Raw genomic sequence first — 13865 nt, forward strand, 5'->3', positions numbered from 1 at the left:
GTCTGCCCTGACCCCAGCCCCGACAGTGGTCCCAGCAGGGACCCCTCATCTCAGCTCCAAGGTCAGTCCTTAGAGACCGTGGTGGTGTCCCCTCCCCACCCGGGTCCTTACCTGAGCTGAGGGTCTCCTTTCTGAATATCCCTTTGCAATTCTCCCGTGATGGGTTTATGGGGGTGAAGGCAGGTGGCCTGCTGGTACAGTCCCTCTCCGTGGGGTACTGCCTGAAGGGCCTACCCAGATGTTAGTTATTTCCGGTATTCCAGGCCGCGAACCCAGGCCCCTGTGTAAATGGTCAGCAAGCCCTGCCCACTTTTCCCCCCTCCTCCTGGAGTGCTCCATCGTGAAAGGCATTTTCTGTACAGCCTTAGGTGTCCTGGAAGGAGTAGCCCTGTGGGGAGCAGGGAGGGCGCCTGGGACCCCATGTCTCATGTCTCCAAGGCTTGGACAAGTTTCCCCATTCTAGCTGCAGAAAAACCAGGAGGCTCTGCCTGGGCCCAAACCTGATAAGATCCAGAATTCCCGAAAGTTCAAAGAACTGCGGAGGGGGAGGGGAGAGAGGGGGAAGGCTGGGCCTTGTTGCATTCATAGCAAACACCCTCCCACCCGGCCCCATGCCCTGCGCCCCGGCCTCCCATCACCGGACAGGCCCCAGTATCTGGACACTCAGAGAAGGTTCTCGTCCCCAATGGTCCCACATTGGAGACACCCCTTCGCCTCCACACTCCTTCTCTCGCTCCCTTCGGCGGTCCCCCTCCTTCCCAAGCCGCCTCCAGGGGCCAGGGAGGGGGAGGGAGCTCGCCTCTCAGGTTCCAGAGCGGCAAGGGATCCAGTGGGAGTCATCCCTGAGACCAAAGGGGGCGCCGCAGGGTCGCAAGGAGGAGGGGACAGTCTGCCCCGGCCCTGGCTGCGTCACTGGACCCACCACCAGCTGAGACATCACAATCTGGGGGGGGGGGCCCTGACCCCGCGCCTCATCACTGCCCCTTTACGACCCAACAATCCCAACCTTCTACACCCCGGAAAACAAAACAAAAAAAAAAGAGCCAGCGGCCCGCGCCCGGCCTCCCTCCCCGCCCCGCCCCGCCCCTCGCTCCGGGGCCCCCGCCCCCGGCTGGGGGAGTGCGCGCGAGCCGGGCGCCCCGCACCCGCCGCCCCGCGCCCGCCCGCCGTCCGCCCGTGGCGGGGGCGGCCCCGACCGCGCCAGCGCCCCGCCCGCCGCCCCGGCTCCGCGGCTCCGGCTCCGCGGCGCCCTCGCCGGTGCGCGCCGCCCGCCCGCCGCCCGCGCCCGCCCGCCGGCACTCCGGCCTCGCGCGCTTCATGGCTGCGCAGGAGTGGGACTGGTTCCAGCGCGAGGAACTCATAGGACACATCAGCGACATTCGAGTCCAGAACCTGCAAGGTAACGCGGCCCGTCGTTCCGGGAAGGGCTGCCCGGCCGCGAGCGAGGGACCTGGGCCGCCCCCGCACCTGGCGAGTGCGGCGGCTGCGCCGCGAGCGGGCTCCGGACCGGGCTGGCGGGGCTGGGGGGAGGCTGGCCGGGGGACGACTGCTGCGTGGGGAGGGCCCCTAATTTTCCTGCAGGGGAACGACTTTGGAACGGGCTCCAGGGGGCGGTGGCCTAGGTCCTAGAGGGGAGGAGGAGAAGGCGCGGCTTCCCGTGTGCGCGCCAGAGTTTGTGTGTGTGTGTGTGAGAGAGAGTTTGTACGCGAGTGTGTGTTCATGTGTGTCCGAATGTCCGTGAGTCTGCGCACCTTCTGAGTCCCTGCCAGGGGAAGGGGACTGGATGCGGACGGGGGTCCTAGGAAGGACCTGGCGGCCACTGTCTTGTAGACGCTGCCCCTCGCCCGCGGGCGCCCCACTGCCAGGTGGGAAGGGGCGGAGGAAGGACCCTTGGGCTGCCGGGCGCTGGACGCTGGGCAAAAGCGGCTGCCTTGGGGTAGCTGAGACAACGGAACCTGCGTGGCAGCTCTGTGTGTGAGAGTGTGACAAACTGGAGAAGTGGGCATCCTCCCCTCCACCTTCCAAAGAGTTTATTCAGCGTAGACACTAAGAAAGGACAAAGATGCCGGCGGCATGAGAACAGCGATGCGCAGACTTGTCCCCGAACACCCTCCCTCGTCCCCCTCTTTCCTTGGGCTTTGCCTGGCAGTGTCTTCCCAGGCGGGTGTTTTCATACTAGATTTTGTAAACTTAGGCACCTTTCCACTTCCGGCCTCTCCCCACCCACTTTTACCCATACAGGTGAAGTTCTTCTAGGGTTTGGGTTTCTAGAGACTGCACGGGTGGCTGGGTGGAGGGTGTAGCGGCTGTGGCACGCCATTCCCGGCAGGTGCAGTGGCTTTATTGCTGGAAGTGTGGGAGCCTTAGGGGTTAGGGTGCAGGCTGGGGAGTGGCTGAGCAAGCCATTTAAACCTGACACCTGCTGGAGTGTTTCCTGGGAGACCATGTGGACATGCTCCGCCCCCTGGGTTGGGCAAGGGCAGCGCTTGCAGAGGTGGTGGGAGAAGGAGGGCCCCTCTCTAGGGGTGGGTCCTGGAACCAGCCTGCTCTGGGGCTCCTCTGCACTCCTCCTGCTGTGATTGGTGTCAGAGGGTACAGCTCTGGCTGGCGATGTCGCAAAGGGTCCCTTGTGGTACTAAGCCAAGTGCCCTGGGCTCTGTTGCCCAAGAGGAATGCCTGACATCATCTTCGGGGTGGGCATTAGTGTCTCTTGCTGAATTGGCATGTGGTTTGGGCTGTCAGGTTGTGTCCCTGTGTGTGTGTGTCTTAGGCAATCACTGGGTGTTCAATAAGTAAGCTCAGGCAGCAACCCTTGGTGGAAAGCTTCCTGCTGCGCTCCTCCTGGGTCTGCTCCAAGGGCATAGTGGACTGTCAGCAATGCGGGCGCCTAGTTACACCCAGATGGCTGGGGCAGGGCTCACAGAACAGGAACTTTTGGAGTTGGTGCCTGACAGTTGGGTGGGAGACCTTGAGCAGGCACTTATTCTCTTCCAGGGAGCCGTCCTCACCTTAGGATGAGCTTAGCTACAATTTGAGCATCTGTAGGCTCTGTCATTGAGACAGAAACACAGACACACACACGACGTGCACTAATGTTGTGTGGAGATTCAACAGATTTTTACACATGGGTACATCTACATAACCAGCATCCAGATCCAGGGAAAAAAGTCAGTTTCCCTCACCTTCAGTAGCATCTGCCCCAGCCTGCACACTATCGCCAGGGTGACCACTGTTGTGGGCTTTTCTTCCGATGCCTGTTTTTGCCTCCAAGACTGAATGATACAATAGATCCTCTTGACCTGTGCCTGTTCCCATGTTGTGAGCTGGTCAGCCGTGTTCTTGCTCGTGTCCATCCATAGCTCCTTGGAGCAGTCAGCTTCCCGGGGGTGACCAGCTGTGCTGCTGCTGCTGGGGTGGGGGCCCCTGGCTTGCTCGCAGGTCCTGGGGCTGCAGTGTGGTGGTGGAGCTGTCTGTGTGCTTTGGGGGGATGTCAGCCTCGTGTAGTTGCTGAGCTGGGTGTCTGCTCCTCATTGGTGAGGAGAGGCTGGGAGTAGCCTTGGGGTCAGGAATCTTCTCTGGATTTTCCCCTTGGTGTCCCTGTTTGAATAACAGATACTGTTCCTTCTTGATTCTGTGCATCCAGAAGGTACCCCACGCCAAGCTTAGAGCATCTGCCCAAATCAGCTGGGAGATGTCACTGGCTGGATGTGCCCGGGTGTCACCTACAGCACAGCCACCAGTAGGGGTCTGCTTGCCAGGGGGTGTCCGGGAAACAGGCAGACTTGGGGATGGAGGAGCCGTGCTTCCTGGCAGATTGCTGTGGGTGTCATGGTGATGGGGACAGCAAATACAGTGGGACTTCAGGAATCCAACTGAAGGGATGCAGCAGAAGGGCCGACCCCTCCTGCTGCCTTTTCCCTTAAGCTTTGGTTCTCGGGTGGTCCTGAGGCCACATAGGAGTGGCTGCCCAAGGTTCTGGCCTCTGGACGCAGTGCATTGGGGCAGAGTGGGTCAGCCAGCCCTAGGTCTGCTGCGCCTGGCCTCCCGTGCGTCTCTGTGTTTGGGGTGACTTGGAGGTATGTCAGCCTCTGTTGCTCTGTCTTGTCCCAGACTGTGGGGCTCTGGAATCCACACAGCTGCTGTGATTGTGATGTTGGAAGAGCATCTCCTGAGGAATGCTGGAATGGAGACACTCTGACCTGTTTTTGGAGATCAGCGGGCCAGGGAGAGCTCCCCCAGAAGGCCTGGTCTCCCACTTTCCTGTGTCAGCCCCCAGCAGGTGTGATGATATCACCCACACATGTATCAGCACTGGCCGTGAAGATGCGCATGAGTCTGGAACAATCCTCGGTGGACTCTCTGGGCAAGGACCCCGCGTGCCACCCTCCCTTGCAAGGGAAGCAGGATGACCTTAGTGGAGAGGAAAAGCTGGCATTCCAGGCCTGGCCAGCCTCTGCCTTTCCTCCCCACATCCTCAGGGCTTCCAGAAGTAGAACAGGTTGGAGTTGGCTGGGGAACACGGCTGTGTTCTGCGAGGACTGGTGTCCTTCCGACTGATGACAAGACGACAAGGCCACTCAGAACGCACCCCTTCCTCTTGGTCACAGGGTCTGCCTAAGTTTCCCACTGGGGCGGGGGCTACTCTACCACCAAGCAGTAGCAAGGGGCATGGGGCTGGCTTTTAGAAGTCAGACACATCCATGCTACTCCCATACCCACAGCCCCTTTCTGTTCAGTCTTGCTGGTGAGCCATAGTGCTGTGGTATCTTGGGGACATTGGAGAGTGAAACCCTAGCTCTGGCTTTTGGAGCTTGAGGTTGTGGCTGTCAGCTGGCCTTTCTGAGCTTGGTGAATTCCATGTGGGACTGAGCTGCTGTGCGGTGCTCTGGAAAGGGGTGTATCCTCTTCTTGAGGCTGTAATTCTTGCCCTCCTTGTTTCAGTGGCTCTGCCTGCCATCACAGGCTGTTCTCCCTGCTGGGGCAGGTGCTGCTCCTTCACTGCCCCCAGGCCCTACTGGCCGCTGCCCCTAGATGACCTCTTCAATGTGCAGCTGCAACTTGCATAAGGTCACATGACTCCTAAGTGGCACTGGGATGAAAACAGCCCTGTAACCTGTGGCACCTGCTCCAAGAGGCCCGTGCAGCAGCTCCCCTGTACACTGTAGCACCCCATGGAGCCTGGGGTGGGAGTTTCCTGGGCTTGAGCATGTAAGTTCTTGTCCCTTGTACCCACTGCCCTCTCCCTTGTTCCATGGGCGCAGACCTGCACCCAGACCCTGCCATGGGTGCTCCCACTCTGCAGTAGCTTCTTGGCATTGCTGGCCTTTGCCTCATCTCTTGTAATCCAGCCAGCCACCTGCATGCACCTGTTTGTGGCATGGGGGTTAAGGGAAATGGTTTGGCACCCTGGACAGGCCTGGGTCCACCCTGGGATGACGTGTGCCCTTGCCCATGAATGCGTGATGAGAAGCAGGTTGGCTGCACTGCTCCAGGAGGAAGTTCAAGTGCCTTTGGCCTGTGGGGCCATCCGTGATGTGGCTCAGCATGCCACGCTGGCCTCCCCTCCCACTCCCTGTCTCCAGCACCTTATCTCCTAGCCTTTTTCCTTATCTCTGTCTTGAGACCTTCTGTGCTCTCAGGGCTGGCGTCGTCATGGGGCGTGCCCCTGTAACCACCATCAGGTGGCAGCCAGAGAAGGGACAGCGAGGCAGGAGCCTGGTGTCCAGGCCTGAGGCTGAGCTGAGCTCCAACAGCTGTGCTTTCTCTGGGCCCTGGCTAAGGTCTCCGGAGTGCAGGCAAAAGGCTGAGTCCTGATGCCTTTGCCCTCCCTAACTGTGGAGTTGGCCACATGGGACCTCGCAGGCGTGGGGAAGCTGCAGGTAAGCCCAGGAGGCCGAGGCTGGAGCCTGGGTCCGGGGGTCGGTGCCAACTGACTGTGGGATTTGGGGGAGGGGGCAGGGGATATTTTCTCACTTCCTTCATGAGAGGGTTGGATGGTCAGACCTGGCCCCTGGGGAAAGTGGTGTAAGGGGAGGCAGGTCCCCACCCTGCCTCGAGCCACCTGCACCCATGGATGGGGGGCTGATATGGGACTGTGGGGGCTGCCTTCCTGGGTTCAGTGCCGTGTTGAGCCCCGGAGGCTCACGTGTGCAGGGGCCTTGGGCAGGAAAGGCCGTGGTCTCAGAGCTCTGCTGTCGGGGTGCACGCCAGTCAGTGATGTGCATTCTGGCTTGGTCGTTGGTTGCCCGGCAAGGTGGACAGCAAGGTGGACATGTCGGAGCCTGGGAGGTTTCGTGAGCGACTCAACACGAGGCAAATGGGGTTCCCAGCCCCTTTATGCACTTTTATACTGAAGAACAGGGGTGCTCAGGGACCAGTGAAGGTGAAAACCATCCTAGAAATGCCAGCACCCCCCGCCCCGGCCAGCAGCCACTTGCAGAGGACCGACCGCCTTGCCTGGCAGATCTTGCTGCCTGCTGGCCGCGCAGTGTCTGGGCACCGCACTGCAGACCCTGGGCCACGTGTCCCTCGGGCCTCATGCACAGGCCTTCCTGACCTCCTGGGGCACTCTGGTGTTTAATTTTTGACTGGGACAGCTGAGACTCTGGGCAAAGTCCCCCTGCCCAACCAGCAGCCTGCTTGCAGCCGAGCAGAAGAGGGAAAAATCCAGTAATTGTCTTCTTAGCGGCTGAGCCATTTGAAGTGAACTCTCTGTTCCCATAGAAACTCTTTTTTGAAAAAAAATTTTTTTCCCTTCTCCATGCCTCTCTCTTTTTTAAACAGTGGTGGATTGTGTCACTCACAGAAGGAATTAGAGGCAGCGTCGGAAATCCCAAGTGTGCTACTTTGCCCTCCTTGCTGGTGTGTCTCCTTTTCTTGCATCATTATTATTATTATTATTATTATTTTCTATCAGTGATTTATACAGCATGGTTCCTGGACTGAGTATGACCTCCTGCTTGTGTTTGTAAATGAAGTTTTATTGGAATGCAGCCACACTTATTGGTTCTTCCTGGTGGTGTGGGGGGCAGGGTCTGTATTTTGTAAACCTGGGGTAGAAAACGCCTCTGGTGACGGCAGTAGGGAGTGTTTGCCATGTGCCTGGCATGTCTTGGTGCCCTCCGGATCTGCACTGGCAAGGGACCTCTGCCCAGGGGGCCTGGTCACATCATAGTGCCTGACCCCTCCAAATTGCTGGGAGCTGGGGTGCTGGGTGAACAGGGCACCCTGGGGGGTTGAGATCAATGGGTCATCTGGATCAGAGGGTGCTCACTGCAGCAGAGTGAGGGTGAGTCCCTTCTGGGATGAGGCAAAGCCAAGGAAAATGTGGGGAACTGATGGGAGTCCCAGAAGGCTTTCGGGGTTGACCAGCAGGACCACCAGCTCCTGCAGAGCCAGGGTCAATCTGGGAGGGCTTCTAGGGCTCAGCTAACAGATGATGTCACTCCACTCCTGCCTCCCTCTCCCGGGGGGTTCTCTAAGAAGGCTCAAGCTTTTGATATTTATATGCCTCTCCTCTTTTAAACTATTTTAAACCTCTGGGCATGGACATGACATATTTCAAAGCTGAGAACTGGGGCTCAGAGCAAAGGGACTGAAGCCATCCGGGCGGCCCTGTCCAGCACCTCATCCCTCCTCCCCTCCCGGGCTTGTGTCCATCAGCCCTGACCCTGGAGCAGCTCATCCAGGCCTTTCCATGTTTACCTGCTTTGGTGGCATCCTCCACCTTGTGCCCTGCCATGAAGTGTCTGGTCCCACTTAGTGCCGCAGCCCCACATGTGTCTCCTCCTGACCTTGGGAGTAAACTCCTGGCACCACCTAGCCTACCTTGCTTAGGGGTGTCTCCAGGCTTCCCCCAGAGGTCACATCCTTTCTCATCATTGTACCTGTGCCTTCAAGGTCCTTCCCCATAAGACTAACTCCTTGAGCCCCCGTTTGGATCAAATTTACACCCTGGGGCTTCACAGTTGGCCCACCTGTGCATGCACCTACACCAGATGGAAGTGTCATTGTGTCACTTGTTGGCTTCTGCCCACCACTGTCCACCCATATAATGGACACAATTCACAGACCAGTTATTACATCAGCCATGGATCATCCATGAGCCTCCCATCAAAGGGTCTTTTGAGTGAGGGCGGCACGTGCGGTTGTGTTTGGGTCTGTGGCCAGCTCTTACCCCTTTATCTGCATATAGATGATCCCGCTAGTACTCAAGGGGGCGGTGGCACCATTCCCTAGGAGAAAGGGGGACGTTTCGATTGACACACGATTGGTATTTTGTGAACTCAGCCGAGGCTCTGAAACCTCCTGCCAGAGGAGATCCATTCACAGAAGACCTGCTCCTTAAACCAACCGTGCCATTCCTAATACTCGCACACCATGTGCCAGGAATGAGCCGGGGAGAGAAGAATGGCGGCCAAAGGGACAAGAAAGACAAAGGTCACATTGTTATGAAGGAAGGCCCTCCAACCCCCTTCCCCAGGCCCTCTGCCCACTCAGGCTGGACTAGCCCCCCTCCACACATTCTAGAACCTTCTTAACACTGCACTTACTCTTATCCACCTTGCCACCAGCCAGTCTCCATCTCCCCGAGTCACACCTCCACCAGCCCACCCAACACAAGATCTTGCTACACAGCACCTTCTGTGTCATCAACTCCAGGAATCTGTTCCACCTCCAAAGGCATCCTCACCTCTGGCTGGACAAGTTACAGCCACCACTGCTGGCACGAGGGCTGGCTCAAGGCCAACCCGTGCCATGGGGTCACTTCTGCTTTGCTCCTCCGTGTGCTTTGGGGTGCAGCGGATGCCGTGGTCGTGCTGCCAGATGGTCATGTCATCTCCTGTCCTCATGCTCATGGCCTGTGTCCCTGCCCTGGTTGAGACTGAGTGTGTCTCCAACGGGGCAGGGGAGAAGAGGGCTACGTCCTCCCAGTGTCACTTCTTGGGGCTTGGGGAAGATGAAAATGCTGCTATCCCAGTGGTGCGGCTGCTGGCCTGGCCGTGTGTTTACCTCTGTCCACTGTGTCTGCAGGGCAGCTACTGTGCACTGGAACCCCGCTGGGTATTTTATCTTGAATCCTCACAACCACAAGGGGGAACGACCGGCATTTCTCAGATGGAGAACCGGGTACCGAGAGGCTGGGTGCAAGGTCCACAGTCACCCGGCTGGCCAGTGGCAGGCTCAGAAGTTGACCACAAAGCTTTCTCATTCAGTACACTGGGCTGTTGCCGTGAAGCTGTACCAGTCTCCAGCAGCATCGAGTCTGCGTGCGAATGGTAGACATGGGGCTCTGGCCTTATGCATGCACCCCTTTTTGACCCCAGGTTCTGTGTATAGACTAAAGGAAAGATTTACTCTCATTTTTTGAAAATGAAGACAGACAGAAAGAGAGCAAGCTTCCATCCTTTGCCACAAATGGCCATGATAGCTTGACTGGGCCAGGCTCAAGCCGAGAGCCTAGGCCTCCGTTGGTGTCTTCCACCTGGGTGTCAGGGGCCCACTTCCCCATGGAACTTGCTGGAGGCCAGAGCCTGGCTTGTGGGCAATGTGCATACAGCCAGCCCTTGCATGGCATAGAGTGTCATCCATAGGGGGACTTTCCTACTTGGTCAATTACTGCTTTTGTTCTAAAAGTTTCCCAACTGTGTTCTGGGGTCAGCCTTCTTAATTCTGGAGCATAAGGGGCCTCATCCAGCCAAACGAATAGTCCCATCTGAGGCCCAAGTCTCCCCCTGGAGGGCCCTGCCCTTAGCCCAGCTGCAGCCTCGTGGTGGCCAGGAGATGACGTCAGTGTGTTCTCCCTGCTTTGTGTCATCTTTGTCCTGCTTCTGCTTGTCTGATTCGTGGAGGAGGGGAAGGGGGGCAGCCCTGAGCTCGGCCCCAGGCCTGGGGAAGATTGAGCTGCAGGGACATATTACAGGAAGTTGCCCAGGGCTTCTCCCTGTGGGAACCTCTTCTCTCCTTTCCAAAAATCAGGTCATGGGGTCTTGGTGTGGGGAAAGGGATGCTGCCCAGGACTTGCTGGGACTCCCCTCTTCCGAGGCTGCTGGAATGGACTCTGTGTGCCCATGTGCTGTTAGTTGAGGCCTGCTAAGTCCACAGAAGACAAAGCCAAAGCCAGGAGGCTGGAACTCCATCTCGGTCTCCCACTTGGGTGCAGGGACTCAAACATTTGGTTTGTCTTCCACTGCTGTCCCAGGCACATTAGCAGGGAGCAGGATCAGAAGTGGAGCAGCCAGGACTGGAACCAGTTCTCCTACAACATGCCATTGTGACTTAGCCTGGTGGTAAAGAGAGAAGACCACAGGTGATGAGCAAGGCATCTCCCTGACGGTGCCCTGCGTGCCCTGTGAAACGGAAGTGTCCAGGGTGGCCTTTTCAGTTCTGTGATCCAAAGGAGTCTTTACTGGGTTGATCTTTGAAATTCCTTCCCCATAAAACCGGGATCCCCGCTGAGTCCTGGGCACAGACTGACCTTGTAAATGTGACTTTGCAGACTTCATCCAGGGCTAGTAAAGTGAGGCTCGTGGGGTGAGCTGCAGGTGGGAGTCTGAGGCAGCCTCTTCATTGCAGCCTGCCTCTGCCCGGCCCCTGTGCCCCTCGGCCCCCCTGGGAGCACCCCAGCTGCTTGTTTCTTGTGCTCTGTTCCCATTGTAGATGGGAAGATTCGAGAACGCAAGTTCTGCAGTCTCAGCTCACAGGGGTGACTCCGGATTGGTCTTGGGGTTGGCTGTGAGTTACAGAACACCCCAAAATAACAGAATTATTTCCCCTTCTGTAACATGAACACAACAGTCCCTGCCTGCTTGCCTTGCTGTGGGCATGACACGGGACGATGGCTTTGCAGTCATGTGTGAGAGCATTCACCCCTGCCCCTGGGTGGTGTTTTTGTCACCTGTGTTTCCAGTAATGGTTAATCACATCTCAGCCAAGCAGACGGTGGGGAGGACATCACGAAGCAAGGACACACGCTGGCCTGCCCTGCCGTTAGTGCCCGCCGAGCAGCCAGCCTCCTGGATCTCTGTAGCAGCTCCCCGCTGCCCGGGCCTGTCCTTGCTTCCAGCCACACTCTCCTTGTCCTGGTTGGCAGGCGGGGGAGTGGGTGGGGGCTGCAGTCCAGAGATTTACCCCAGTCCCCTGGCCAGGAGAGGTGGGTGCTCAGACAATGAGGGTTCGGGTCTGCCCATTGGGTCTGCCCAGATGCCCATTGCTTTGTGTAGGAGCTGATCTGGGTGCACTTGAGGCCAGGACAGTGGGAGGGGGTGCACCCTTGGGCTTTGCTGATTGATTGGTTATGACTCTCTAGAAGAATTTCCTGCCAATTCTGTGGGAAGGCATGCTGGGTTTGATTAGCAATGTCTGCCAGGGCACAGGCCAGGGAGTGTTTAACATGAGGGAAATATTCAAATCCCAAGGACTAGATTATCTCCAGGTCTCTGTAGCTGTAAACTGTTCCTAGAGCTGGCTATGTAATCTGCGGAGTCCAGGGAAGGCATTTCCTGGGACCCAGGGTGCTTGCCCAGGGCCAGATTCAGTGCCCACGGGCACCTGAGCTGAAACCTCCCACCCTGGTGTGTGTGAGAGATGGCCTCCCCACCCCCACTACCACCCTCCCTTGTTTGGTCCTGCCCTCTGTCCCCCCACCCAACCCCTGCCATCTGTCTGCCCCATTGGCTGACCTCCTCATCCACCAGCTCTCCTCCTGGGCCAGCTCTTCCCCTACCGCTGATCCCTGGCATGCACCTGTGGCCGTCCTAGGGTTGAGTTTGGTCCACCCCACGTGGAAGTTGGGTTTAATGGCTGTTACGTGCCTGTGCTCCCCCAGGGGCTGGGAGGCCTGTGAGGCCTGGCTGTCCCACAGGCTTCCCTTGCCTGCCCTCTCTGGGCAGCACATTGTCATTAAGCGCCTGCTGTATGCCAGACATGGCTGTAGGTGCTGGACAAGACAGGCTGAGCCTGGCTCCCTTAGATCTTCATGTCTTAGTATTGGGGGGTGAACAGGTGCACAGTCCATCAGAAGCTAGAAGCTGGGTGTGCATGGAAAGAAAGACAAGTCAAGGGGTGAGGGAACCAGCTGCATGGGAGGCGAACAGTGCCCCTTCAACGAGTCTGGTTCTTGTGCCTGTGTCACCTTCACAGCCCAGGGGGCTCTGCAGGATGACTGACTATGGGCCTGGGGAACAGTGGCCCCAGATCACTCAGGCTTACAGGACGGTGGCTACAGGGCCACAGGCAGCATGCCAGAACCTGAGAAAAAGTTGAAGCTGGAAGGGAAGCCAAGGAATGTGGGTGTCTTCTAGAAGTTTCCAAAGCAAGTCAGATTTCCCTCTAGAACCAGCAGCAGGAGTGGAGTGTTGCTCTTGGCTTGATGAAACTCATGTCAGGCTTCTGACCTTGAAGGGCTGTAAGGTGATGGCATTCTTGTAAGTCACCAGATCTGTGGTTGTTATAGCAACAAGTGGACATCACTTACAGGAAGCTATTTGTTGCTAGGGGTACCACTTGGCCAAGAGGCAAATGCAGTGTGGAAATGACGTAGAGCCTAGAGAGGAAGTGTGCCGGGCCTGGGAACAGCAGGTGCAGCAGCCCTGAGTAAGGATGAACTGGTCTCAGTGCTGAGTCGCTCTTACATTGTGGGTCACTCCTGAGCCATGTAAGCACACTGGTCCTTATCCTAGCAGACCTCAGCTAGACGCAGACAACAGGCTCCCTGCTGATCTCAGCTTCTGCAGTCCGTCCCCCTCCCATGGGGCCTCAGCTGCTCCTCCGGGCCACTCCTCACACAGGGTCCTGGCACCAGGCCTGGCCAGCAGAGACCAGATAATTACTGAGTGAGCGATGGTTCTGGTCTCACAACTCAGGGCTCTGGAGCCTCCTGCGTCACCCCCAGCTTTCAGCCCTGGATGAGACCCAAGTCACCCTGGGCGAGTACTTCAGCCTGAGCTCCTTCCCCACAAGCCATCCGTTCCTCCCAACAGTCAGGGGAAAAGGGACCCCCGGCTTCTCCTGGGGTTGCATCAGGTAGGACCCCAGCAGCAGTCTCAGAAGGGTATGTCAAGAAGGGGAAAGGGGCAGTGCTGTGGCTCAACAGGGTAATATGCCATCTTGTGGCACCAGCATCCCACATAGGGGCTGAATTTGTGTTCCAGCTGCTCCACTTCCCATCCAGCTCCCTGCTTGTGGCCTGGGAAAGCAGTCGAGGACAGCCCAAAGCTTTGGGACCCTGCACCTGTGTGGGAGACTCAGAAGTTTCTGGCTCCTGGCTTCAGATCAGGTCAACTCTGGCCATTTTGGCCGTTTGGGGAGTGAACCAGCAGATGGAAGACCTCTCTCTCTCTCTCTCTCCTCCTCTCTGTAAATCTGCCTTTGAAATAAAAATACATCTTTTTTTGAAAAGGGGGCTGGGAGGAACAGAGTGTGCAGGCCCTGTCTTAGCCCTCCACACCTCTCTGAGAGGTGGGATCCTTTCTTGACCAGCTCATTGGCCCGAGAGGACGGTGCAGGGGCGGGTAGGTGAGGAGAGGCAGCTGGGACATGGGTGACACTTAGCTACAGGGTCTTTCTGCCTGACCTGCCTCCTCCACCAGTGGGTTGGAGGCCAGCCTGGGGTGCCAGGCCTGTCAGGGATGTGCCCACATCCCTCTGCTCCTGGAGGCTTTGTGTCCTGCAGTGTTCTGCTGCCTCACTTTCTTCTCCCTTCCTCCTGTCATCTGCCATGACCCTACACCAGCAGGGCCTGTGCACCTTGCGTGCCTGACATGTAGTAGGTGCTTAGCAAATCTTTGGTGGCAGTGGATGAACCCAGGGAGTCCCTAGCCATTTCCTGTTCTTTGTCAGGTGGACTGCGCCTCCAGGCTGTTTGG

General features: G+C 57.7%; 1 protein-coding gene across 2 annotated transcripts in view; it reads left to right on the forward strand.

Annotated features, from left to right (window-relative positions):
* Positions 1–1265: 1265 nt before the first annotated feature.
* CLMN (calmin) overlaps positions 1266–13865 on the forward strand; it is a 57269-nt gene continuing 44669 nt past the window's right edge. For both annotated transcript variants that reach the window (XM_040975557.1, XM_040975558.1), the window contains exon 1: positions 1266–1399. In XM_040975557.1, the coding sequence (XP_040831491.1) occupies positions 1318–1399 (82 nt within the window). In that variant the 5' untranslated portion in view covers positions 1266–1317. The remainder of the gene's footprint in view (positions 1400–13865) is intronic.

The sequence above is a fragment of the Ochotona curzoniae genome, unplaced genomic scaffold (genome assembly GCF_017591425.1).
Source record: "Ochotona curzoniae isolate NIBS_2020 unplaced genomic scaffold, NIBS_Ocur_1.0 contig_2688, whole genome shotgun sequence".
Classification (NCBI taxonomy): domain Eukaryota; kingdom Metazoa; phylum Chordata; class Mammalia; order Lagomorpha; family Ochotonidae; genus Ochotona; species Ochotona curzoniae.